Here is a 27,432-nt window from a genome sequence, read left to right on the forward strand (position 1 = left end):
TACATCTATTGGAAAGTGCAGAAGGAAATATTAAGAGCAGTTCTGGAGTAGCTGGAGGATTACTGTGGTGAAATCGTTCTCTTTGCTAAGGGGAATTCTATACTGCTGAAAAACCTGATTGGATTCTGCACTGTCTCTGCTGATGTTACCTGGTCAGCACTCTGATTGAGGAATATCCATCAGGAATGGCATTAGGGTAATTCTCTATCAGTGTAAGCTCAGCTTTATAATCACATTCAACTCTAAATAGAATACCCAGATAGCTCATGGTGACTCTGAACCACTAGGAAAGAATAAGGGTCTAAAAGAGACCGATAAGCCCTGTTGCTAAAAAGCAACGCTGAGTATAATTTTGCTTTCTTTAAACAAAAGGTATTTGTAATAATTTAGCAACTGTGGTTTCCCATGATACATCACTCCTGAATATGCAAATAGTCTCTTCATGCCCCTGAAAGCCAGGTAAATATGCAGAACCGCTAGTGTATAGTGGACCTATAGTTTATACATTGTTCAGCACTTCATAGGGGAAGCTATCATAGGAGTAAACTGGGCAATTGCCCCATCCGAGTGCTGCCGGACCCTCCCCTCCACAACTTTATTTTGGTCCCCCGCAAAATTTTCAGCAGTGTAGCAACTCACCTGTCCCAGCCAACACGCTCCTCCATATGTCCGTGGCTCTGTGCACTCCCATCTTCCTCCTCACAGGGACGCCTCTACCCAGTGCATGCTATACATAATAACGTGCCGTGTCCCAAGGGGAGGTGCCCATGCAAGGATGAAGACAGGAGTGCACGGAGCCACCACAGACATATGGAAGAACGCACGCCGGCCAGAGCAGGTGAGTCACTACACTACAGGGGCGTCAGGGACCAAAATAAAGGCGGGGAGACCTGGGGGAGTGTCTGATGAATTTGGCTGCAACAAAGGGAGCCCCTAATCCTACTTTTGATGGGGGCGGGCCTTTGAGGTTAATTTTGCCCAGGAACCCCATTGTACCTAGAACCGGCCCTGCAGTGCTATCTGAATATCACATCGGGCAGAGGTGAGATAAGCACATCCTATTGAAATGCGGGATATACAGAGATAATAGAAGATGATAAAAGAATACCTGGCTTGGAGCTCCAGGGAACGTTGTTTTCCTGACACTAGGAATGTCCTTGTGAGGTTGGGGCTGCTGCTGTGTTTTAGCTGAAGGCAGAAGAAACAAAAATAAATAACCATGGATACTTTATCTTCTGCCATGTGAGCACCTATGTGTGTCTTTACCGGAATCACTAAATACATTGTTCTGAACCACTTCCCACTCACCTCCATCCCATCCACATCAATTCTGGCTCTCACGCTGTACTTCTGACCAATCAGACGCAGTTTAGGAACACAGTACAGGAGGCGATCATTGAACTGCAAAACAATGAAGCATAATCACACTAGGAGCTACAGCACAGGGAATAAGTATTTACTATATGACTAATTTAGCTTATGGGGTTACTTTAATAAGCTGGCTATGAAGCAACAAATACAGATGTTCAAAAGTATGCAAGCACTCTGACAGCTTCCAACTTAAACAGGAACAGCAGCGTATACACAGCTGCCTTCCTCCCATATTACTGTACAAACACTGCTTTTACAGAGAAATTAACAGCAAGCAGTCTGGTTTCAGCGGTTTAATGGGGTCAGACCACAGAAAAAAATCATTCTGATTGGCTGATAGTGACTGATAGTGATTACTGCATTCTGGATGTTGTTTAGCTAAATGGACATATTTTATGTAAGTCAACGTCAAGAATCAAGCCTGGAACACACTTTCCAATTATAATTGGCCAATCACTGACGAATTTGACCACCTCTATAAAGCATGAGGATTAACGGTTATTGAATACGATGAGCAGATTGTGTAAGTGAACCCTCGTACTACATGGAGGTGGTAACATTCGTCAGTGTATGGCCAATCAAAATTGAAGGTGTGTACCAGGCATAAAGTGGACCTGAACTCTTGCACAGGACAAAAGGAAAACAAACAGAAGCACACCCTGTATGTATTTGGAGAGTTTAGCCTGTCTAATTCCCCCTCATCTGTGATTAATCACAAGTTGTAATTTGATCCCTCCCTGTGTCACATGACTGCCACGGCAGAAATGGCAGATAAGCTCATTTGAAAGCACAGGATGTTAACAATATGTCTGCTTCCAGGAATCAGGAAGTAGAAACACAGGAGATTTATTTTAGGATTTGTATCAGCTGTTAAAAAGAAATGTTTTTCTGTAAAGGTTATTATGCTGTTGCTTATCTTTTGGAGCAGAGAGGAAGTTCTGAGTTCAGGTCCGGTGTAAAGGTGGACACACACATCCAAATTTGTTTTCGCAATGATCTGACAATTGTACTATTTCTGTGTAGAATGAGAGCCAGCAGATTTTGAATACTATAAATAGATTGTGGAGGTAAGCTCTCTACATGGAAGTGGTAAAATTGGCCAATCAAAATTGGATGTGTGTATGCACCCTAAAGCCTGGTGCACAGTTTCAATTATGATTGGCCAATCACTGACCAATTTTACCACCTACGTGTAGTATGAGGGTTTGCCTACACAATCTGCTCATAGTATTCAATATCTGTTGGCCCTCATACAACCTGGAGTTGGTAAAATTGCTCACTGATTGGCCAATCATAATTGAAAATGTGTACCAGGCTGAAAATGTTGATCTTTTTCATTCCATAACAAGCATAGCCTACCCTCCCTCATAGCAAGGTCAGTCATTACCACCATCCTCTATAATACATTTAGCTACGTCCCTCCCCTTTTGTTATAATAAGCATAGCCATATGCCCCTCCCCCATAACAAGTATGGCCATTTCTTCCCCCCAGTATAAAATGGAGTCATGTTGTGACCCCATAACAAGTTTAGCCCAATGGCATAACACCAAAACCATGGGCTTCAGTGCACATTTCATACTGGGTCCCCCCTCATCAAATGACACAGACCACCAAACCAGCTTTCCAAGGACAACTCAAAGCACATATCGAGGTGATCATTACCAGCACAGCATAGCACCAATGAAGAGCTAATACAGTCACTGTAGGTGAGCCCTCAGGATTAAGAGCCCTGGTGTAGTCGCAACGTCTACATCAGAGCTCCCCAACCCTGTCTTGGCCCACCAACAGTACACGTTTTTTTCCAGAAAACCACAAACATGCACAGGTGAGGTAATTAATGTCTCAGCAGAGCTGATTAACTACAAAAAAAGCACTGTTGGTGGGCCTTGAGGACAGGGTTGGGGAACACAGCTTTACATCCCTTATTGCTAACTAATTGGTTTAGTTGTGTCCCCAACACCTTATAACAAGTGCAATAAGTTCCGCTACCAGCCCACCATAATATATGGTGTAATGTTCACCCCCCCCCCCCCAATTAACGAACCTAGTCCTGCACTTCCCCCTTACAACAAGCATCTCCATATGCCCCCCTCCCTTCCCATCCTTCGTAACGAGGTAGGTGTTTCAGATACATTTTAACAGGAGTTAATCTTATGCGTAGAGTTTCAACTTTGCAAGGGGAGATTAAAGTTGGGGTTCACAGATAAGTTGGTTTAATAGGATGAGGTTTAACCACTTCACCCCAAAGCGGTTTTTACCCTAAAGGCCCATACACACGTCGGATTTTAGCGAACGACCCGTCGTTTGAACGTTCGGACGTTTCCACGTCAAATCCGACGTGTGTACAGACTATCGTTCGGGTGAGAAGACTGGTTACCAGCGATCCGCCCGGCGGATCGTTGGTAACCAGTATTATCACCCGAACGATAGTCTGTACACACGTCGGATTTGACGCGGAAACGTCCGAACGACGGAACGTTCAAACGACGGGTCGTTCGCTAGAATCCGACGTGTGTATGGGCCTTAACAGACAAGAGCGATTTTCACCTTTCAGTGCTCATCCCTTTCATTTGCCAATAGCTTAACCACTACTAATCACAATGAAATGATCTATATCTTGTTTTTTTCACCGCCAATTGGGATTTTTGGGGTTGATATTTGTTTTCAGTAATTACTTTATTTTCTATGCATTTTAAAGGGAAAAACAAGGAAAAAAATAAAGGTGTATTCTTTCTATGGATTTTTTTTTGACTAATTTCACGTGCATGCTCACGGGAATGCACGTGCATGCGCAGGAGCGCGCACAAGCGTGCACGCGCAGGACCACATGCACAGTGGCAGCAGCTCTGTTTGACTTATAAAAACGTCCTGGAGCCGTTAAGAGGCTCTAGCAGGACGTTTTTATAAGTCTGCTTGTCATTAAGTGGTTAAGTTAGAGACTGGTAAAATATATATAGTTTTTTTTACATGTATTAGTTGAACGGCAACGACAAAAATGACAAGAACCTTACCAAAAGCAATGCTGCTTAGATGAAACAATGTACCTAGTGTTACCTTCTCAAAACAGAAGGTATTGGCAAGTTTACCTCCACATGATATGCACCATGCATAATACATGCCTTTATAACAGTTGGTTAAATATACATATATATATACATATACATATCATTCCTTTATGGTCTTCTAAGCCAGAACTTCTGGTTTATAGGCCATCTATAGGCTATTCATTTTACAGAGCCGAAAAATCCAATCTGCAAGCTGTCTTGGCCTTTATCAGTGTAAAGTTGAGTCAACACATCTGCCACTCACCCACACTTGCCCATTTTAGGCGCAATCTGAAAACTCACCTCTTCCGGCAAGGATACTCTCCTACCTAGGACACTTTGGCCAATGACCACCATTTCTACCATCTCATACACAGCTTCCCGTTACCTACTGTCCTGTTCCTGTAGGCCTTTTAGCCAGGCCTCTCTTCCCCTTTTGTCTCACAATGCTATGTAATGTGTTTGCTTATCTTCCGTCCCTGTGTAAAAACCTGTAGTTGGCTGCATCAGCGGTAATCCTCTATTGTTTTGTATTAACTGTTGTATTGTTTATTTTGTATTGTTATACCTTATTTGCTATTGCACAGCACCACAGAAGATGCTGGCGCTTTATAAATAATAATAATAATAATAAAGTAAGGATTGGATATGGCTTTGTGGGGGATCTTGTAATGCTGAGAATACACAATGAGATTTTTCAGTCGATTTACTGTCCGATCTTATTTGCGATCGATTTTCTTATCAATTTCCATTCACTTCTATGAGAACTCGATCAGAAAAATGATCGAAAAAAAGATCGGACATGTTGGAAATGATCTATTAAACCATCTATCTGCTGAAAAAAACTTAAGGTAGCCATACACTGGTCGATTTGCCATCAGATTCGACCAACAGATAGATCCCTCTCTGATCGAATCTGATCAGAGAGGGATTGTATGGCCACCTTACTGCAAACAGATTGTGAACCGATTTCAGCCTGAAACCGTTCACAATCTGTGGTGGTGGTGGTGCTGCCGCCCCTCCCCCCCCCCCCCCCCCCCCCCGCATACATTACCTGCTCCGTCTCCACGCTGGTCTGGTCTCCGGCATGCTTCACTTCTTCCTGCCCGGCAGGAAGTTTAAACAGTAGAGTGCCCTCTACTGTTTAAACTTCCTGCCGGGCAGGAGGAAGTGAAGCATGCCGGACCCGGAGACCAGACCAGAGCGGAGACGGAGCAGCGGTGACCGGGGGCAGTCGCGCCGGTGGAGTAGGTAATGTATGCGGGCTCTATTGCGTCCGTCACTCGAACGCCGCTAGCGACGCGCTCCCTACCCGCGGGCAATCGACGGTAATTTTCAGCACAGAGCGATCGACGGGATAGATCGAAATTTAGCGTGTAGCGGGAACGATGTGACAGCAGATTCGATCCCAGTGATCGAATCTGCTGTCGATCGGCGGGGAATCGGCCTAGCGTATGGCCAGCTTTATGGTGTATTCCCAGCAAAAGAGGGGGACTATAGGGTACCCAGCTGAGTTATAGAAAATTAGGACCAGCAAGAAATCGTGTGAGCCTATAGGAACCCCCGAAGACAGGAATTAAGCTGTGCTTTGGAAAATATTCCTCTGAAAGAACATTTTAGACCAAATATGTACAATATTTATGTGATTTTTTCATAGCTGCTGGCAGTTTTAAGTTTTCATTTTAGTAGCATCATATTAAATTGCCTATACCCTCCCGGAGGAAGGAAGCTCTCTAGTCCTCCACTCATAGCAATCATGGCGGTCTGCTCACCAGAATGAGGTATCTGTCCTGGGTGGTCCCATTCTTTGCAGACAGCTTCAGGATGTGTCCCTCTTTTATGAGCTCATTAGTGGGGTTGACAATATCTTCCTCACCACCTAGCAGCTCATACACTTTGAGGAGCTTATGCATTCTCTCCTGCGGGAGACACAAAGCACAAATCCAATCAACTAGAACAACAGAGAACTCACGGCAAGAAGAAAAGACAAACAAATGCTTGGCACAGAATAAAAACTATTCTACTGTAAGTTATTACCATTTTCCTAATAGCTGCATTAGAGTGTTCCGCTGCTGTGGCTATTAAGTCCAAAGATTCTGCAAAATAAAAAGTACACAATTTAGTTACAGTAAAGTAATGCAAAGGTGAAAATAAATTGACAAGATAAACAACTGTATCTATCCTTCTAATCCTAAAAAAAAATGATTTTATTTATTCTTTGTAGATAACTCAGTTTTATTTGTAAATCTACCTTTTAAGTTTTTAATGTTTCATTTTCTCTTTTCAATGACACAGTCTTTGAAGTATGCCAGAGCTAAAGTCAATAAACTATTTATCTCTTCTCTGCTCTCAGATGCTGTTCTCCACTAGGAAAGAGTTTTATGGCAGCAATTCCTTATCAGTAAGGGTTACTGTTATAGTCTTCATCCCGACTTGAGAGAAACTGTTTCTTGCATACTTTAACCTCCTTAGCGGTAATCCCGAGTTAGGCTCGGGACGGAAAGCTGAAGAACAGGGTGGTAATGCTGTGCCTGAGTGAGTTTCATGCAGGAACTGCTGCAGACCTCTCATTTTTCTTCTTGTTTTTAGGGTCTAAAAGCTTGTGAAAAAAGTTGTATGGCTTTTAGACCCTAAATCTGGAAATAATCATAATGCCAGGGAGGTTAATGTCAACTCTTTCAGGCATATAAAGAAAAAAGGGACACAGCCTAGTCATTTGTATGTTTGGCACTGTACATACATATGTCTATCATCATATCACATGTCACTTTAGAATTCCTTTAATATTACATTTATGCTGTTACTACCCTGTTTCCCTGAAATAAAGACATCCCCCAAAGTAAGCCCTAGCCAGAATTTCGAGTATGCTCGAAATATAAGCCCTACCCCAAAAGTAAGCCCTTGCAGTAGTAAGGGTAAAAAGTATGGCAACTTGTGTCCTAATCTACTGGAGCTGATGGTCTCGCAGGCAGTGCAATGGTTGGCCCAGTAACAGAGACATGGTCCCCCCTGCGAGACCATCAGCTCCACTTCTTCTCCATAGATCTGGGACACAGCGGCATGGAGCTGGGGGAAAGTGGATGCAGGGGGACATTGAAGGACAGTGGGGCATAGAGCTGATAGTATGAGGAGGATGCAGGGGGACAGTCCGAGTACTCCTGAAGATGAACTGCTCTGTATTGCGCATGCGCGAGCGCGCACTCTTATGCACGCGCAATACGGAGCTGCCTGTCTTTAGGAGCACTTGTACTCTCAAAGACTTCTGAAAGCTCCGCAGCAGGATATTTAAAGAGACACTGAAGCGAAAAAAAATATATGATATAGTGAATTGGTTGTGTACTATGAATAATTACTAGAAGATTAGCAGCAAAGAAAATATTCTCATACTTTTATGTTCAGGTATATAGTGTTTTTTCTAACATTGCATCATTCTATAATATGTGCACATTACACAACACTCAGCATTCAAAATGAGTCTTTCAGAGCAGTCTGTGAACTAATGACCTCTCCTCTAGCAGAGGAAAAGTAAATAGTGCAGGAACAGTTGAGATAATAAAAGTCAGATAACAGCCCTCTCCACCACTAACTAGAGAGCTTAATGGCTTGTTTGCATAGAGATAACAACTGGAGTTTCTCAACTCTTCCTGTACTGGAAACAATTACACTGATGTATCTGATCTTAATGTTTTATTTCTTAGCTGTGCTACACATACAAATCATAATATCATTTTTTTTCCGCTTCAGTGTCTCTTTAAACAGAGCAGCCTGGGTGGAACGAGGGGACCAGGAGAGGACCGGGAAGGCTCTATAGAACCCTCTCCTTTGGTGAGTATCTGATTTTTAATTTCTTTTTTAGGTTCGCTTCAGACTCACTTTAAGCTATAAAACAAAGCAAAAATAATGACCCTTTAAACCTTCCTGTAGTAAAAACTTATCTTAAGCCGTCTCTCACTGTTTCTTGACGGTTTAAGGGTTTCAGAAAACAGGACTGTATTCAACCCAGTGGGTCGGATAGCTCAGAGAAGCTCTTTTCCACATATAACAACTCAAGTGTTTTAACCTCCCTGTGCTGGAAAACAATGTGAGACTCTTTTCTTTGCCACTAATATTCTATTTCTTAGCTGTACTACACATACCATTCATTATCTCATAAGTTTATTTTCACTTCAAGTTTGCTTTAAAACCATGGTAGTTTATGGAAGCTCCGGTAACAGAAAGTGAGGGAACACCTCTCTAGTGGACAGAGACAGTAAAAACCTAAAAGAAGTTGCGCCTGCTTTTGAAAGTATCCAAAATTAAGATTAAAACAATCCTTCAGATGAGCTTTAACGTTAGAGTAAAAAACCATTATTGAGAGCCACGAACATGTATCAGAGTGGCTAAGACGGGAGGGACTCTTTAAAGTGGTGTGAAACTCAGCACTTCTGTGCTCTAAACGATTATTTACAGCTTTAAACCTACTACAGTACCACACAAAAAATTGTAGCAGAACAGCATTCAGTTAAACACAGCACTTTTTGTTCTTCAGTGGAACGCTCCTTGCTTCAGTGGCTACACCCAAAGAGGTGATAACATTATCTTTTGTTTACATTTCTTTACCAGATAAATTTAGTAAACATCAGCAAAGTGCAGAAACTGAGCTCTCCCTGCTTCTAGTGTGTGTGCAGCTGAAAAGTGATCATTAGATGGATTTTAATATATACCGTAAATACAGCAGCTATGCAATAAAATGCAATGGCAGCTTTCAGAGCAGATAAACTGTACTTTGGGAATTTGTAGACAGACAATATTACTTGTGCACAAAAAGGAAAAACCTTAACTGTATGTTCAATAAAAAGTAGGAAAACACATTTTATTGAATGTTATGTCAAAGTTTTATCCCACTTTAAAATACATGAAAAGGAGAATAAGCTATGCAGTACTTACAAATAGTCAAAAACATGTAAATAATTCTGTCTTGCAGGTAATGTAATGCAGATTGTATGTGGCTTAGAAATGGGCCAATCCAAACTGATAGGAAGTACATTAGATTGGCCCAGTTCCAAGTTGCATTATATCTGCATGCTGGAATTTTTGGCATCTCACTGACCATCTTTAAAAAATGGGTTCCACATGGAGGACCGGAACGGCTTTATTATCTCCCTGGGGATAAGTGCACGTAACACTCAAGCCTTTTATGGCCCAGAACACCCCCTACCCCAGCCATCTTTATACCACAATAGTTTATGGGCCAAGCGCTCATACACTGTGTAGTGCCATGTTGTGCTTCTCTCTTCTCTTTCACCCCAGCAAGTGAACCATGAACTCTACCATACCCATGGAGCCTCAAGGCCTGAGTTAGGACCATTTAATTTTGTTTATCTAGCAAAAACTGAGTAGATCCAATAACATCTGACAACATCACTGGTGGTGACATCTTTAGTTCTGCCAGGTGATCTGGGCGGTACGTTCTTTACTGAGAATTCTGTGCACAGAGGGATATATTGCTGGCTTGGCAGTTGGAAAAAGTCATTATTTCCCACAATGCAATAAACTTCACAGACAGGAAACTGTGAGGACCATGGTCATGACATCACACTGTGGGAGGGATTTCACCACAATATCAGCTATACAGACCCTCCTGATGATCTATTTGAGAAAAGGTAAAGATCTCTCATGGGAAAGGGGGTATCAGCTACTGATTGAAATGGCGTTCAATACTTGGTTAAAGTTCCTCTTTAACCACCCTGGCGTTCTGATTAAATCGCCAGGGTGGCTGCGGGAGGGTTTTTTTTAAATAAAAAAAAACTATTTCATGCAGCCAACTGAAAGTTGGCTGCATGAAAGCCCACTAGAGGGCGCTCCGGAGGCGTTCTTCCGATCGCCTCCGGCGCCCAGAATAAACAAGGAAGGCCGCAATGAGCGGCCTTCCTTGTTTTGCTTACATCGTCGCCATAGCGACGAGCGGAGTGACGTCATCGACGTCAGCCGACGTCCTGACGTCAGCCGCCTCCGATCCAGCCCTTAGCGCTGGCCGGAACTTTTTGTTCCGGCTACGCTGGGCTCAGGCGGCTGGGGGGACCCTCTTTCGCCGCTGCTCGCGGCGGCGATCAGGCAGCACACGCGGCTGGCAAAGTGCCGGCTGCGTGTGCTGCTTTTTATTTGAGGAAAATCGGCCCAGCAGGGCCTGAGCGGCAGCCTCTGGCGGTGTTGGACGAGCTGAGCTCGTCCAGACCGCTCAGCAGGTTAAAGCTACTAAACCTCCTAGGATTCTGTTCCCCATTAACAGCAGAGGGTATATTGTTCATCATCACTAGCCAGTCTATCATGAGTGCGCATAGCAAAGGTGCCTGTGGCTTGTTAGTGTAGATAAAGACTGGACTGTAGCACCAAAGGGTCTGGGGCCTCTTATTACCATTGCTATGCTTGGTGGGCTTCATATGCCACTTTAATTAATGGCAATACTGCAGGGAGAACTGTGCAACCTTATCATACTGAGTTAATTGCTAATGCTCTCCATTCAGGTATTTCTACATTTGGGCATATAACCTCACAGAAAGTAACTTCATATCACAGTACTACTGTATACAGTCCTGGCCAAAAGTTTTGAGACGGTCAAAAATATTAGTTTTCACAAAGCTTGCTGCTAAACTGCTTTTAGATCTTTGTTACAGTTGTTTATGTGATGTACTGAAATATAATTATAAGCACTTCATACGTTTCAAAGGCTTTTATTGACCATTACATGAGATTTATGCAAAGAGTCAGTATTTGCAGTGTTGGTCCTTTTTCAGGACCTCTGCAATTCGACTGGGCATGCTCTCAATCAACTTCTGGGCCAAATCCTGACTGATAGCAACCCATTCTTTCATAATCACTTCTTTGAGTTTCTCAGAATTAGTTGGTTTTTGTTTGTCCATCCACCTCTTGAGGAATGACTACAAGTTCTCAATGGGATTAAGATCTGGGGAGTTTCCAGGCCATGGACCCAAATTTTCAACCTTTTGGTCCTCGAGCCACTCAGTTATCACAAGGTGCTCCATCATGCTGGAAAATGCATTGTTCTTCACCAAACTGTTGTTGGATTGTTGGAAGAAGTTGCTGTTGGAGGGTGTTTTGGTACCATTCTTTATTCATGGCTGTCTTTTTTGGCAAAATTGTGAGTGAGCCCACTCCCTTGGATGAGAAGCAACACCACACATGAATGGTCTCAGGATGCTTTACTGTTGGCATGACACAGGACTGATGGTAGCGCTCACCTTTTCTTCTCCTGACAAGCCTTTTTTCAGATGCCTCAAACAATCGGAACAGGGCTTCATCGGAGAATATGACTTTGCCCCAGTCCTCAGCACTCCATTCACCATTCTTTCTACAGAAGATCAATCTGTCCCTGATGTTTTTTTGGGAGAGAAGTGGCTTCTTTGCAGCCCTTCTTGACACCAGGCCATCTTCCAAAAGTCTTTGCCTTACTCTGCGTGCAGATGCGCTCACACCTGCCTGCTGCCATTCCTGAGCAACCTCTGCACTGGTTGCACTCCGATCCCACAGCTGAATCCTCTTTAGGAGATGATCCTGGCGCTTGCTGGACTTTCTTGTACGCCCTGAAGCCTTCTTAACAATAATTGAACCTCTTTCCTTGAAGTTCTTGATGATCCTATAAATTGTTGATTTAAATGCAATCTTAGTAGCCACAATATCCTTGCCTGTGAAGCCATTTTTATGCAACTCAATGATGGCTGCATGTGTTACTTTGCTGGTCACCATGGTTAACAATGGAAGATCAATGCTTTCAAGCATCACCCTCCTTTTAACATGTCAAGTCTGCCATTCGAATCCAATCAGCCTGATATAATGATCTCCGGCCTTGTGCTCGTCAACATTCTTACCTGAGTTAACAAGACGATTACTGAAATGATCTCAGCAGGTCCTTTAATGACAGCAATGAAATGCAGTGGAAAGGTTTGGGATTCAGTTAATTTTCATGGCAAAGAAGGACTATGCAATTCATCTGAACACTCTTCATAACATTCTGGAGTATGTGCAAATTGCTATTATAAAAACTTAAGCACCAACTTTTCTAATTTCCAATATTTTTGACAGTCTCAAAACTTTTGCCCAGGACTGTACACTGTAAATCTAACTAGGTGCAATGCTACTATACAGCCTCTTGGGTGCAGTATTGTTTCACAATATTTTGTATGTACAGGCACAACACACTTTCTACAGCCAGACTAAACTTGGTGTGAAATTACTGTATAACCCCTGTGAACAAGGCCACTGCATTAATAGTAAAGGCCATCCGATTTATTTTCCTAAATAAGGATGAACACAGCAAAATGATGAGCCTAAAGATGAAGTATGATTGAACAACAAGAATATGTTACAATGAAGAATGTGAAAAAGGGGACCTTGCGCTTTCCCTGCTGGGTAAATTTTATAATGTGCAGTCTTCTGCTTGACTGGGCAAGTGGAGGGAACTCAGAGAGCCGCTGAATCCTGCCCTATATACACTGAAATTCCCTAATCCTGAACATTGATCAGTGCAGTGTTCCTGCTGCATCATCTCCCCCTCAGCATGACATACTCTCTGCATCCCTCCGGTCTCTGGAGTCCTCCGACAGCTTCTGGAGATAATCCTTAAGGAGCAGCTCGTAGCGTGGGATCCTCTGCACAGGCTCCAGCATGTGGTGCTGTAATGTTAGGTTACCACAGGCCTCCTCCTTCTGGAAAACAAAGAGACACACAATGTGAAACACCTGGACTGTACACATTGTACACATCTTTCCCTATCATTACAAGTCTAGCCAGACTGCTCTACAGTAACTTGTTTACTGTAAGTAGAGACCCATATCTGTTGCCTGGCAGAGGGGGTGTAAAGTGTAAGCCTGTTAGTCATATTTACCTCTGTGGTCACTGTAACCTATAACTGAGGAGAATTATGGAAGGAGCCATTGCTGACTCCCATTTGTGAATGCTACTTGCTTGGCTGTTGTAATGGTCTTCTGCCTTCAGGCTCTGTTCCCACGTGAGCTGAGAACAGACATTTTTTGTCCTTTCTCTGCCCGTTGCTAAACTGACAGTGAACAGCTTCTAAATAGGAGTCGTTCCCACTTGTCATGCTACAACAGATCTGTGGGATCCAATGCAGGAAGCGGACTACACTTCTGTTCAGTCTGTAATAATCTCGGGCAGGCGGATGCGTTCCCCATATAGCCTATGAGGGTAACGCATCTGCCCTAGGCTACAGCTGGACCACGGCGGACCATCGGAGTAAATACTACTTTGTCCCCTCCCGCTGGCAGCATGTGGTTTGGCACATGTGGGAGTGCATCCGTGATGAAAAACTAACTATAACTAGTAACTTGTTTATATACAGTGGCTTGCAAAAGTATTCGGCCCCCTTGAAGTTTTCCACATTTTGTCACATTACTGCCACAAACCTGCATCAATTTCATTGGAATTTCACGTGAAAGACCAATACAAAGTGGTGTACACGTGAGAAGTGGAACAAAAATCATACATGATTCCAAACATTTTTTACAAATCAATAACTGCAAAGTGGAGCGTGCGTAATTATTCGGCCCCCTTTGGTCTGAGTGCAGTCAGTTGCCCATAGACATTGCCTGATGAGTGCTAATGACTAAATAGAGTGCACCTATGTGCAATCTAATGTCAGTACAAATACAGCTGCTCTGTGACGGCCTCAGAGGTTGTCAAAGAGAATCTTCGGAGCAACAACACCATGAAGTCCAAAGAACACACCAGACAGGTCAGGGAAAAAGTTATTGAGAAATTTAAAGCAGGCTTAGGCTACAAAAAGATTTCCAAAGCCTTGAACATCCCATGGAGCACTGTTCAAGCGATCATTCAGAAATGAAAGTAGTATGGCACAACTGTAAACCTACCAAGACAAGGCCATCCACCTAAACTCACAGGCCGAACAAGGAGAGCGCTAATCAGAAATGCAGTCAAGAGGCCCATGGTGACTCTGGACAAACTGCAGAGATCTACAGCTCAGGTGGGGGAATCTCACCATAGAACAACTAGTTATGCACTGCACAAAGTTGGCTCTTATGGAAGAGTGACAAGAAGAAAGCCATGGTTAACAGAAAAGCATAAGAAGTCCTGTTTGCAGTTTGACACAAGCCATGTGGAGGACACAGCAAACATGTGGAAGAAGGTGCTCTAGTCGGATGAGACCAAAATGGAACTTTTTGGCCAAAATGCAAAACTCTATGTGTGGCAGAAAACTAACACTGCACATCACTCTGAACACACCATCCACACTGTCAAATATGATGGTGGCAGCATCATGCTCTGGGGGTGCTTCTCTTCAGCAGGGACAGGGAAGCTGGTCAAAGTTGATAGGAAGATGGATGGAGCCAAATACAGGGCAATCTTGGGAGAAAACCTCTTGGAGTCTGCAAAAGACTTGAGACTGGGGCGGAGGTTCACCTTCCAGCAGGACAACAACTCTAAACATAAAGCCAGGGCAACAATGGAATGGTTTAAAACAAAACATATCCATGTGTTAGAACGGCCCAGTCAAAGTCCAGATCTAAATCCAATCGAGAATCTGTGGCAAGATCTGAAAACTGCTGTTCACAAACGCTGTCCATCTAATCTGACTGAGCTGGAGCTGTTTTGCAAAGAAGAATGGGCAAGGATTTCAGTCTCTAGATGTGCAAAGCTGGTAGAGACATACCCTAAAAGAATGTCAGCTGTAATTGCAGCAAAAGGTGGTTCTACAAAGTATTGACTCAGGGGGCTGAATAATTACGCACACCCCACTTTGCAGTTATTGATTTGTAAAAAATGTTTGGAATAATGTATGATTTTCGTTCCACTTCTCACGTGTACACCACTTTGTATTGGTCTTTCACGTGGAATTCCAATAAAATTGATTCAGGTTTGTGGCAGTAATGTGACAAAATGTGGAAAGCTTCAAGGGGGCCGAATACTTTTGCAAGCCACTGTTTCTTATCTAAAGTTTAGATAGTTTACACAGCAAATATAGCTGCAAACAACTTCGACAGTTTATGATTATGTATTCCTGTGCTACAATGAGAGCAGCACACTACACACAGGCAAGCTGCTCTGCATCTCCAGACCTCGGCCTGTGAAAACTTCACTCCCTCCTACTTCTCCCTCTTCCCCTCTGCCTATGAAATCTCTGGCTAGTAACACCTCCCCCTCCTGCCCAGACTGAGCTCCCATAAGGCCTTGCTACATGGTTCTGAGAGTGCCAAGGCACTCTGGAGAAGCTGTGTGCGAGGCTTGTTTAGTTTATAGGGAATTAGAGTATTAAAACAAAACAAAGTATTTGGCTTGAGGAATGCCCTATAAACTATATGAAAGGAACACAATTATTCAATGAGTAAAAGTTTATCTCGGATCCACTTTAATGCTTGGATTTTATGGTTGCATTTAACCCCCTTGCCGTTTCAATTATTGCGGTAAGGGGGCAGCGCAGCACTTTTTAAATTTTTTTTGTTTTTAAATCCTGTAGCTAGCCTAGCGCTAGCTACATGATAGCCGCTGAGCAGCGGCATCCCCCCACCCCTCCGGCGATCTGCGCAAGCACGGGATTTCCTGCATGGCTTCCCCCGTTGCCATGGCGACGATCGCGATGACGTCACCGACAAAGTGCTAGCTGCGTGCAATAAAAAAAATAGTTGTGAAAATCGGCCCAGCGGGGCCTGAGCAATCCCCCTGCGCGGGTTACCCCGAGCACAGCTCGGGTTAACCGGCAAGGAGGTTAATGGAAACAGATTCATCTATCCGAAAACGAATGCATGCAAAAAGGTGTAACAACTGATACAACACTATCCTGCACCAACACATATCCAAATTGATCCAGAGGGAGGCAAGCAAACCCTTGTGGCTGGTACACGGGCAGACTTACAGTCGTATCAATTATTTCCAACAGGTCCGATCAGATTTATCGTTTTTCTGATCATTCTATGCAAAACTAATGAGGAAAAAAAGATCAGAATTCAGATCAGACCTATTGGAAAATTGATTAGACTGTCAATCTGACAGAAAATTGCATTGTGTGTACCAGGCATTACAAGGTTTGGGCCAATTAGCTTTGAAAGGGAAACAATTCATTCCCAACTGCAGATGGCAGTCAGAAGAAAATCCCTGGATCAACACTGCTGGGAGGTGGGAACTACCTCCTAATTATAGCCATGGATGTCCTGCAATGCAAGGAAAGCATGCAAGCTCCCTTTAGTGAGAAACTCCAGTGAAAATAACGTAATGAAAAAAAGTGCTTCATTTTTACAACAATTGTGTATAAATGATTTAGTGAGTGTTTGCCCATTGTAAAAACTTTCCTCTCCCTGATTTACTTTCTGACATTTATTACATGGTGACATTTTTACTGCTGGCAGATGCCCTAAACCACTCCAAAGGACACGACAAATGGACGTGTTACGTTATAACACAAACATTTTTTATTGAAACACTCCACAAAGAATTGCAACGCGTTTCAATGGGTTTCACCACAATATCAGCCATACAAAGCCCCCTGATGATCCGAAAGGTAAAGATTTCTTGTTGGAAAGGGGGTATCAGGTACTGATTGGGATGAAAATCAATTCTTGGTTACGGTTTCTCTTTAAATGCAGATATAGAATTTACTCAAACCACTGTTAAGATATACCACAGAAAGTCAGAAAACAAACAAACAAAAAAAATGTGAGGGAGAACGAGCATGAAAGGCACAAGAGCAATTAGTGCATCAGAACAGAGCCAAATTTGTTTATAAAAAGGCCTTTAGTGAAGGTTTTTAATATTATTTAGTATTTATGTAGAGCCAAGATCCTCTGCAGCGCTGTACAGAGTATACAGTATAGTCATGTCTCTAACTGTCCCTCAGAGGGGCACACGATCTGATCCCTACCATAGTCATTTGCCTATGTATATATCGTAGTCTAGGGCCAATTTAAGGGGAAATCAATTAACTTATCTGTATGTTTTTGGGATGTGGGAGGATACCGGAGTGCCCGGAGGAAACCCACACAGACACAAGGAGAACATACAAACTCCTAGCTGATAGTGCCCTGGCTGGGAACCGAACCGGGGAACCCAGCACTGCAAGGAAAGAGTGCTAACCACATACACCACTGTGCTGCCTATTTTATTGATCAAACCAAACAAACCTGGCCTACCCAACTAGAAGACACGTCCCTACTATAAAATCAGTGAAGGTAAGCGCTGTCGCATGAACTTTGAAAAAAAACAAAACTGCCTCACACCCATCATTATATTAACGTTTTATTTTCCTGTAACAAACCCTTGTAAATCAATGTTACTTCAGTGTAGCGGCAGTTATTCTCCCTTCCAGTGGAATCCAGCCCAGCCCAGCCTACCTCTACACAGAAAGCAGTCCTGTCTAATTAGACCAAGCCCAAATAACGTACAAGCCACCAGCATGCAGAATACGAGTAGACAGTCGCACAGTAGGAAGCTGCCTGATTACTAGTATGCTAAGAAAATCTCTCCTAGGGCGATTCAGTTATATGGGTTAAGAGGAAGTTCAGAAAATTCAGCTCCTTTACTGCGGAGCCAGAAATTCCTCTTCCCTCTCCAATCCTGGCATCTGGTAATTATTGGTCATAAAACAAAGCAAGGGAAAAGAAAAAAAAACACAGCTACCTAAAGTCAGATCCATATTTAACTCTATGTAGAGCACTCCTCCCAGCTTCAGTTACAGAAAGACCAGGAAGGATTTTCAGTGTGTGCCTCTTTAACGAGGAACTTTAGGTGGATTATAATTGATCCAGGATATATTTGTCCAGCCTGACTCTACAGTTCCAGTAAGATTAGGCCATCCATGAAGTGTGCATTAACACTTGCACTCCGCAGGTTTACAGTAATTCAACAGAATAATCTGATGGCAACTCTTTTTTATAGCAGCCTCCAGGCAATAGCATGTTGTTCCCTGAAGGCCTGTTTTGGACGATGCGGTGCGTTGGGCGCGACACACTGCATCGCTCACGCTGGTTTCCAGTGTGAAACCAGTCTTAAAGCGAACTTGGACTCTTGCACAGCATACAATGAAAAGTCTTAATTCCACATACAGTTGCTGAAGAAATTCACTTCTCTCTGCTCCGTGTTTGTTTAGGCAGATCAACCTGTCTAATTAGTTCTTAGTGGCAACTGTAAATATAGTGCAGGAGAGCTCCGCTGTGGCAGCTCCCCATATAGTTAATACTTGAGGCTTAACTCTTTCAGAACATTCTGCAACAGTGAAACCAGGTAATACTTTGTTTTTTGTTTTTTTTTAATTTCGAGTTTCATTATTAGTAATGAAGACATTTTTTTTTCTAAAGGTCATCATGCAGTGGCTAGTCTTTTTGAGCAGAGAGGAAGTTCTGAGTTTAGTTCCACCTTTACATTCATTGAAAATGGATTAAAATCTTACTCAGAAATGAAGTTCTAATTTCTGTTGAAGCCTTAAAGGGAACCAGAGACGAAGCACCCTCATGTATTTTACCATATATATCAATTGGGACATTAGAGAAAACACCTACCTTGCTTTCTGTTTCATTCTGCACTGCACAGCTTGTTTCTAATCAGCCCTGATAAAATCCCCGACTGAGCACAGTCTGGCTTTGCTCAGGAATATTTATAGCTCAGTCTGTGTTCTCTCATGTCTTTTCAAGTCCAAGCCTGCCCCCTGCTGGCTCTGCTCAGGAATCATTATAGCGGAGTCATTATAGCAAATCCAGACTGAATGCTCAGTCGGGGATTTTATCAGGTCTGATAAGAAACAAGCTGTGCAGTGCAGAATGAAACAGAAGGCATGGTAGGTGTTTTTTCTAATGTCCCCACTGAGCTATATGGTAAAATACATGAGGGTGCTTCGTCTCTGGTTCACTTTAAATGAACCCACCACATTCTTCCTAAATGTTCATAGCTTAAAGTAATGGCTTTTCTGTTCAGAGAACAGAGGTTTCTGGGATTTCTCACCTGCACCTCATGGATGATGCTCTTGAACTGCGATGAACGCTCCGTCCATGTGTTCACTAGTTCCATTGCTCTGTCAAAGTTTTTCACGTACTCGCCATACATTTTGAGGAATGGCGCCAGCTTCTGCAAGATGTCACCAATCCGTGGATTCGTATCCCTAAAGGGAATAACAAAGTGTCTTTATTTCAGATAGAATGTATTAGAACTGCTAACTTTCTTGCGTTTACAAGAGGGATAAAAAAGGCCATCTATGTAAAGCTGGCCATACACTGGCCCGATTTGCGCCCGTTTCGACAGCAGATTCGATTACTGGGATCGAATCTGCTGCCAATCGTTCGCGCTAAACGCACCCGCCGATCCGATTTCCTCCCGAAATCGGATCGGTCCGTCGATCGCGCCATGCGGGAAATTACCCTCGATCGCCCGCGGGTAGGGAGCGCGTCGTTAGCGGCGGCCGATCCGATCAAGTATACATTACCTGGGCATCTTCTCCACGCTGCACCGCTCTGTTCCTGCTTCCATCCCAGCGTACATGAACTTCCTGTGTCACTCCAGTGACCAGGAAGTTCATATAGAGGGCGCTCTATTTGAACTTCCTGGTCACGGAGTGACACAGTGTACGCTGGGATGCGGTGCAGCGCGGAGAAGAGGACCCGGAGCCAGCTTCAGGTAATGTATACGGGGGGGCTGTTATTATTTCCCGCCTGTTTTAACAACGGTATTTATCGTTAAACAAGTTTGACAACGATGTTTATCGTTATCAGATTTCGTTATCCACCAACGCCATTTTGTTATCCAGCCGGGCCCTTTTTTCACCGCACCCTTTTTTCATGCATTTTTTCATTTAACTAGCATTTGCTGATGAACTGAAACACTGGTGCTACGTGGACCTGTATTGTAAAAGGTCTGAATTCAATTTTGCTCTAAAGTACAGGAGATATTATTGAACCATATTAACAGCATGTTATTTTAACAAGGGCTTTTGTTCAGTTTAGTGTGGTTCTTATTTCTACAAGCGATCGCTTCCATCTTCTGGCCATGCGGCTGCATATAAACCTCAGCCCAGCAACTCACCATTCTTGCATTCGCTTCTCCAGCTCTGGCAGGAGGAACTGTTGGTGGAAACAGTATATGGAACAGATGTTGGAGAAAATTCCCATAACTACTTCACCGGGGAAGGAGGCTTTTGTTCCAGCTTCCTCCAGCAGTCGCGCGCAGAACACCTGAAAGTGATAAACGCTACAGTCACTATGTGCAAATATTTCTGACACAAGAGCTGAGTGTAAGTGAAAAACAAGGCAGGAATGATTTTTTATGTTTAAGGCAAACCTGAAGTGAAAATAAATGAGATAATTGTATGTGTAGTACAGCAAAAGGTGGACATACATCAGGCGACTTGGCAGCCGATCGACCATCCAATTCGATTACTATAATCGAATTGGATGAAAATCAGTGCCGCCAAGTGCATGCCTGACCGCGATAGAGAATGCGACCGATTTTCATCCAGACATTGGTTGCATTCTCGATTGCGCATGCTGCAAGATGTTGCTCAATCAGGTGTGCGGCGGTAACGGCAAGCAATTTCCCGACGATCGACGAACACGACAAAACTCTGACGCTGTCTCCCCTAATGTCAATGCCCCCCCCCATGCCCCATGTAAAGCGTATGCATTACATGTCCACGGTGCTTCGGGCGTGGTTTCCTAGTAAGGGCGCGCGTGTGACGTCACACACACACGCCCTTACTAGGAAACCATGTGGGGCATGCATGCATGCATGGAGTGGAGGAATCCAGGAAGCCAGCGGGGGACAAGCGGAGAGGTAATGCATACACTTTACAGGGGACATTGAATTTAGGGGACAGCATTGGGGCGGCGAGGCGGACGTATGCGGCGCACAAGGCCGAATCCCGAGAGATTTAATGCTAAAATTGATTGGGAATCCGCCTGTGGTGTATGGGCAGCTGACAGATCTCTCTTTTATCAGATTTAATATGAGTGAGATTTGTCTCTGGGGTGAATCTGCCCATACATCGCTAGATGTACGACTACCATTAGAAATAGAAGCTTAATTGGAAAGAAAAGAGTCTCATATTGTTTTCCAGTACAGGAAGAGTTAAAAAACTTCAGTTGTTATCTATGCACAAGAGCTTCTCTGAGCTCTCCAACCCAACTGGGTCTAATACAGTCCTGTTTCCTGAAGCACTTAGACAAGTACAGTGAGTGACAGTTTAAGATAAAGTTTTAGTGCAGGAAAATTCAAGGGGTCATTTCTGCTTTGTTTTAGCATAAAAGAAATTGGTTGGTTTTAAAACGGCAACTGTGATAGTATGATGCAATGTTATAAAAAGAAAAGAGCTACGGTATATTACTGAAAATAGAAATGTGCTTTAAGGCCTGGGCCACACTAGCTCCGGGTGCGGGACGCATCCGTGGTCCGGGCTCCGATTTTCAAAACCCGGAACGCAAGCGGATCCGTGCTGCCTTTTTTGCAGCACACGTTTTGGATCCGCTTGCGTGTTTTTTGTTGTTTTTTTTTGCTAGAGGGGGTAGCAGCCAGGACGGGGGGCTGCGGGCAAAGCGGCGGCCAGGGGGGTCACATCCCCCCCCCCCCTTGCTCACCTGGGTGCCCCCCGTCCCCGCTCCCCCTCCAGCTCGCATATAATGTAATAATTTGTACCTAATGAAGTTCGGCGAGCCGGGCACTTCCGCCCACACCGCTCGCCGTCACTTCCTGCAATGTCGCCCTCTGTATTTCAGTGGGCGGCATCGCAGGAAGTGACGGCGAGCGGTGTGGGCGGAAGTGCCCGTCTCGCCGAACTTAATTAGGTACAAATTATTACATTATATGCGAGCTGGAGCGGGGACGGGGGGCACCCAGGTGAGCAAGGGGGGGGATGTGACCCCCCTAGCCGCCGCTTTGCCCGCAGCCCCCTGTCCTGGCTGCTACCCCCTCCAGCATGGCGGCCCCCTCCTTCACCATGGGACACTGGAAACTGATCCGTTTCCAGTGTCCCAAAATGTCAGTGAAGAGGGAGGCCCGTTTCCCCATTGATTTTCACTACCCGTACGTGTATACGGGTCCGTGAAAAATGCTGCAAGTCCGGACTCAGCGTTCCGGGTTTAAAAACGTATTCCGCGGATCGCACGCGGATACGTTTTTAACTTGAGTGTGTACTGTTCCTATTTTTAACATTGGTATCCGTGGCTACGTTTTTCGTCCGGGACAAAAAACGTAGCTACGGATACGTTTTTAAATCAAGTGTGAACTAGCCCTAACAGATAAGATCCTTGCCTGGTCCAGGAGATGTAACCGGGACACATAAGCCTTCTCCGTCTGCAGAAGCTCATTCGCGATGTTGTACACTTTCTGGCGTGCTGTGAACTGAAAGAGAGAAAAACAAAGAACGATTCAGAAGAAAAACATACATCACAATCCCGCAATATCAATTCACAAATGCAATTTATAAAGATTAATTGTTTCATTTCCTCAAGTGGATGTTTTAGTTGAGTTTATCCATGAGTGAAGGTGCCCACACACACATTGTTTTCCCATTTTATTCCCTGCAGATTTTATCACTTTAATTGAATCGGATGCAAATCAATTCCTTTTAAGAGGAACTTTAATGAAAAGGGGAAAAAAATAAATCAATACATTGCAAAATGAGAAGTTAAAAATAGAAGAGAGAACAAGAAAGTATTGCTATTCAGCATGTAATTATTTTTATATTGTTTGATCCATAATGAGCCTGCTAGTCATCATCTTTACTACTGGCAGACATGAAAAAAACTTGACAGCACCAAGTGCAATTATTTAAAACCACACCCACTAACATTGCTATAGGCTCTTTGTTGATCTACACGTGCACAGAGGGAGTTAATGGCCATACACTGGACGATTTGCCATCAGATTCGACTAACAGATAGATCCCTCTCTGATCGAATCTGATCAGAGAGGGATCGTATGGCCACCTTTACTGCAAAAAGATTGTGAACCGATTTCAGCCTGAAACCGTTCACAATCTGTGGTGGTGATGCTGCCGACATCACACTGTGGGAGGGGTTTGATCACAATATCATCCATACAGACCCTGTTGATGATCTATTAGAGAAAAGGGGAAGACTGCTAATCTAAAATGAGGTATCAGCTACCGAGTTGGATGTAGTTAAATCCTTTGTTACAGTTCCTCTTAAAATGTTTAATTTGATTGATTAAAGTATTGATTGGACAGGACGGAAAATGTAGGTCAATTAGGGGCATGTCAGGAGCGGTGGACAATCGATAGGCCATAGCGTTGCATTGAATCGAACAGTGCAATGCTGCAGTTCAACCGATTTTCAATAGATTCCCCTGCTGGAATTAATTAAAAATCGACGTACTAGTGTGTAGTAGGAATGTGAAAGGAATCGATTATTTTGGAACATTGGATGGAAATGTATAAGTGTACAACTTCAGAGGGTCATCAGTATAGAATTTTTTTTTAAATTACGCTGATAATAATGGACAACTGTGTTTTCACCTACACACTTCCGATCAATCAAACGTCAAACTGCTGACATTTTTCATGTCCTGTGTTCAACAAGATGACATTAATGATAAGATTTTCAAACTCTAGCATACATTAGATATATACAGATATGAAGTCCTGGATGTGTGCGTTGAATCACTCAGCCTTTGCACCATCATGTGAGCATGTATGAGCCTGTGCCTGCAGACGCCCATCGGGTCTTCCTGTCTGTGCTAGTGCAGGCTGCGTGTTACATTCGCTGTATATTATTATGCATTATTGTTCAGACATTGCTAAGTATGAGGCTAAACATTTCACTTTTCTAAGCCTCTGTGGTTGACATCTATTGCCTTCTACTTAAAGTGACCGTGAACAGACCTCATAAATGGAAAACTGAACTTGCCTGGGGCTTCCTCCAGCTCTCCGTAGCCCGGGAGATTCCTCGGCATCCTCAGGGTCCTCTCTGTTCTCCCACTCGCGGCTCCGTTAGCTGCGCGACCTGGCCGGGAGTCGTGCGCAACTGTTCATTTTTTCAGAAGCCGCACATATACAGAACGCTCAGTGACGGGCGCGTGATCGAGACAGGCCGTGCATGCAAAGTTGCACCCGTCTCCCAGCCAAGAGCGGGAGAAAACAGAGGACCCAGTGGATACCATGGGACCTTGTGGGCTACGGTGGGCAGGAGGAAGCCCCAGGGAAGTTCAGTATTCCATTTTTTTTTGGTCTGGTCAGTGTCCTTTAATGCTGCTCTGATTTAACTTTAATCTTTTTCCAGGTTTCTGTTAAAGAGAACCCGAGGTGTGTTTAAAGAATGTTATCTGCATACAGAGGCTGGGTCTGCCTATACAGCCCAGCCTCTGTTGCTATCCCAAACCCCCCTAAGGTCTCCCTGCACTCTGCAATCCCTCATAAATCACAGCCATGCTGTGAGGCTGTATTTACATCTGTAGTGTCAGTCTCAGCTGCTCCCCTGCCTCCTGCATAGCTCCGGTCCCTGCCCCCGTCCCTTCCCTCCAATCAGCAGGGAGGGAAGGGATGCAGGCGGGGACTGGAGTTCTGCAGGAGGCGGGGAGAGCAGCAGACTGACACTATAGAGATAAACACAGCCAGCTCTGACAAGCTGTTTGTCAGCAGCATGGCTGTGATTTATGAGGGATTGCAGAGTGCAGGGGGACCTTAGGGGGGTTTGGGATAGCAACAGAGGCTGGGCTGTATAGGCAGATCCAGCATCTGTATGCAGATAATATTCTTCAAACCCACCTCGGGTTCTCTTTAAGGTGACCATACATCTAGTGATTTGTCTGTACAATCAACCATTTCATTCTTTCCAATCGAGAGGGAATCCAGTGTGTTCCGATCTATGAAAAGAAGATGATGATATGTCGAAGACCAACTTTGTCAATTGAGCAGGATGGAAGATATAGGTCGATTGTACAGGAATCTGCTACTGTTCACATATCATTCAATCGACACTGAATCAATTTTTGCACTCAAAGCATGGAGACACAACATGGGTCAGATCCATAAGTGAAGGTTAATCAGATAAGATATTGCTTGTAGTGGGTAGGCCACAAGTCGATCGACTTTACATCAACCACACTGAAGTTGATTGCCCAGTAAAGTCGATTGCTTTGTTGATTGAAGCAAAATCACCAGATGTGTGGCTACCTTTACTCTGGCTTGACCAACCTCACTTCTATCTTAAACCAGGACTGCCTTCATATTCTTGTTTCATCCATACAAACTTGATTGCCTCTGTCTTTGGGTAGTGTGTCATTTTACCATCTGGTTTGTTACCAACTTCCTCTAGTTTTCTCATTTAGAAACCTGTCTCTAACTTTCTTCTACAGTCTCCATGCAAGTCGTTTTTTGTACCCGCTGCCCAACTCCAGCTTCCGGGCTGTCCCAGCCAGACATTTATGGTGCAGTCCTGCAGGCCACAGGCTAAGGGTATTCCTGTAGATTTTACAGTGCTCCCCAACCCTGTCCTCAAGTACCACCAACAGTGCATGTTTTGTGGAAAGCCACACAGGTAATTAATCATCTCTGCTGAGACACTAATTACCCCACCTGTGAATGTTTGTGGCTTCCTGCAAAACATGTACTGTTGGTGGGCTTTGAGGACAGGGTTGGGGAGCTCTGCTGTAAAACATCAATCCCCACCTTCAGGCTCTAGTGAAGAGCAGGTACCCTTTAGGTTCTGAATACTTTATTCCACCTTTCCCCACCAAAATGTCCATATCAGACACACTCTTGTATTTGCATCCCAAGTCTCCAGTGAAACTTCTGTGGGGCAGTCGCTGTCACCTAAGGGTACAACAATCCCATCATCAGAGGCTGTAATGTTCTGCCTAGACTTCCTGTCTCAGAAGAGACCCATCGCCTATAATTACTAACTAGGTAAAGCTTTCAGTTTAGCCTCTTCTGGGCACATATGCAATTAATAATTAGGAACGGCTGGTATACTATGCAGCATCCTCAGACTCCCAGGCTTCTGGTAGAGGACCCAAGGTTAAAGAAAAGTCTTTAAATGCACATGTAAGCTTTATAATCTTGTCATTGGAGTTCTTATCAGACCAATAAATACTCTGCGAATGAATACATACAATGCAGTCTTGTTCCTGAGACCTAAGATCAAATGGCTGGGCTGACCAAGGTCTCTGGCTGGCATGCAGACATAAAACTTGTATGTACTAAAGATTTGGAATAATTAACATGTTTCATTGATGTGCATTCCATGGTGTGCTGCCCAATGATGGAGTCTGATATGGTAGAGATGATAGTCATGGACTATGGCGGGAAAAGAAGAGTAGGAGGGAGGAAAGAAAGAATAAACTTTAACCAAGGATTGAACTTCATTCCAATCAGTAGCGGATACCCCTTTTCCCATGAAAAATCTTTACTGTCTCTCAAATAGATCATCAAGGGCTCTGTGTGTATGATATTGTGGTGAAATCCCTCCCACACATCATGAGGTCATGACCAAGGCCCTGATAGTTTGCGGTCTGTGATCCTCGTTGCATTGTGGGAAATAGTGGCTTTTTCCAACTGCCAAGCAAGGAATATCTCCCTCTGTTCACAGAACTCTCAGCAAACGAACATTCCATACAGATCACCCGGCAGAACTCAAGATGTCACCACCAGTGATAAATTTCAGAATGTAAATCAGGGAAAGGAAAGATTTTACCAATGCTGACTAAATAATCTATATATTAATATTGTAAACAATAAGCAATTGTATTCATTATGTTGTTTTAACTACAGGTCCTCTTTAACTACCTGCGGACCGAGCGAGTATAAATCTACGGCGGGCAGGGGGCGCTGCGGTCCTGACCGGACGTAAGCTCTATGTCCCATTGACCGTGCGCCCCTGCCCGTCCCCGTCGCTCGGTCCGCTCTGCCCCCGCCGCAATGTGATGCCCTGCCGCCTCTGACGGCAGAGCACTGTGAGCCAGGCAGGAGCCATTTTCATTGGCTCCTGGCCCTGTCATTCCTGTAAGCCGTTCCCATTGGCTTACATGGAATGACAGGGTCAGGAGCCAATGAAAGCG

General features: G+C 44.0%; 1 protein-coding gene across 5 annotated transcripts in view; it reads right to left on the bottom strand.

Moving 5' to 3' along the window:
- The window catches only part of FGD1 (FYVE, RhoGEF and PH domain containing 1), a 268,404-nt gene that overhangs the window by 8,691 nt on the left and 232,281 nt on the right, over positions 1-27,432 (bottom strand). For all 5 annotated transcript variants that reach the window (XM_068248308.1, XM_068248310.1, XM_068248309.1 and 2 more), the window contains 8 exons: positions 22,669-22,758; positions 20,449-20,597; positions 19,375-19,531; positions 12,980-13,118; positions 6,454-6,512; positions 6,189-6,335; positions 1,309-1,401; positions 1,109-1,188 (listed from right to left, as the gene is read on the bottom strand). In XM_068248308.1, coding sequence (XP_068104409.1) covers positions 1,109-1,188; positions 1,309-1,401; positions 6,189-6,335; positions 6,454-6,512; positions 12,980-13,118; positions 19,375-19,531; positions 20,449-20,597; positions 22,669-22,758 — 914 coding nt within the window. The remainder of the gene's footprint in view (positions 1-1,108; positions 1,189-1,308; positions 1,402-6,188; positions 6,336-6,453; positions 6,513-12,979; positions 13,119-19,374; positions 19,532-20,448; positions 20,598-22,668; positions 22,759-27,432) is intronic.

The sequence above is a fragment of the Hyperolius riggenbachi genome, chromosome 8 (genome assembly GCF_040937935.1).
Source record: "Hyperolius riggenbachi isolate aHypRig1 chromosome 8, aHypRig1.pri, whole genome shotgun sequence".
NCBI lineage: Eukaryota > Metazoa > Chordata > Amphibia > Anura > Hyperoliidae > Hyperolius > Hyperolius riggenbachi.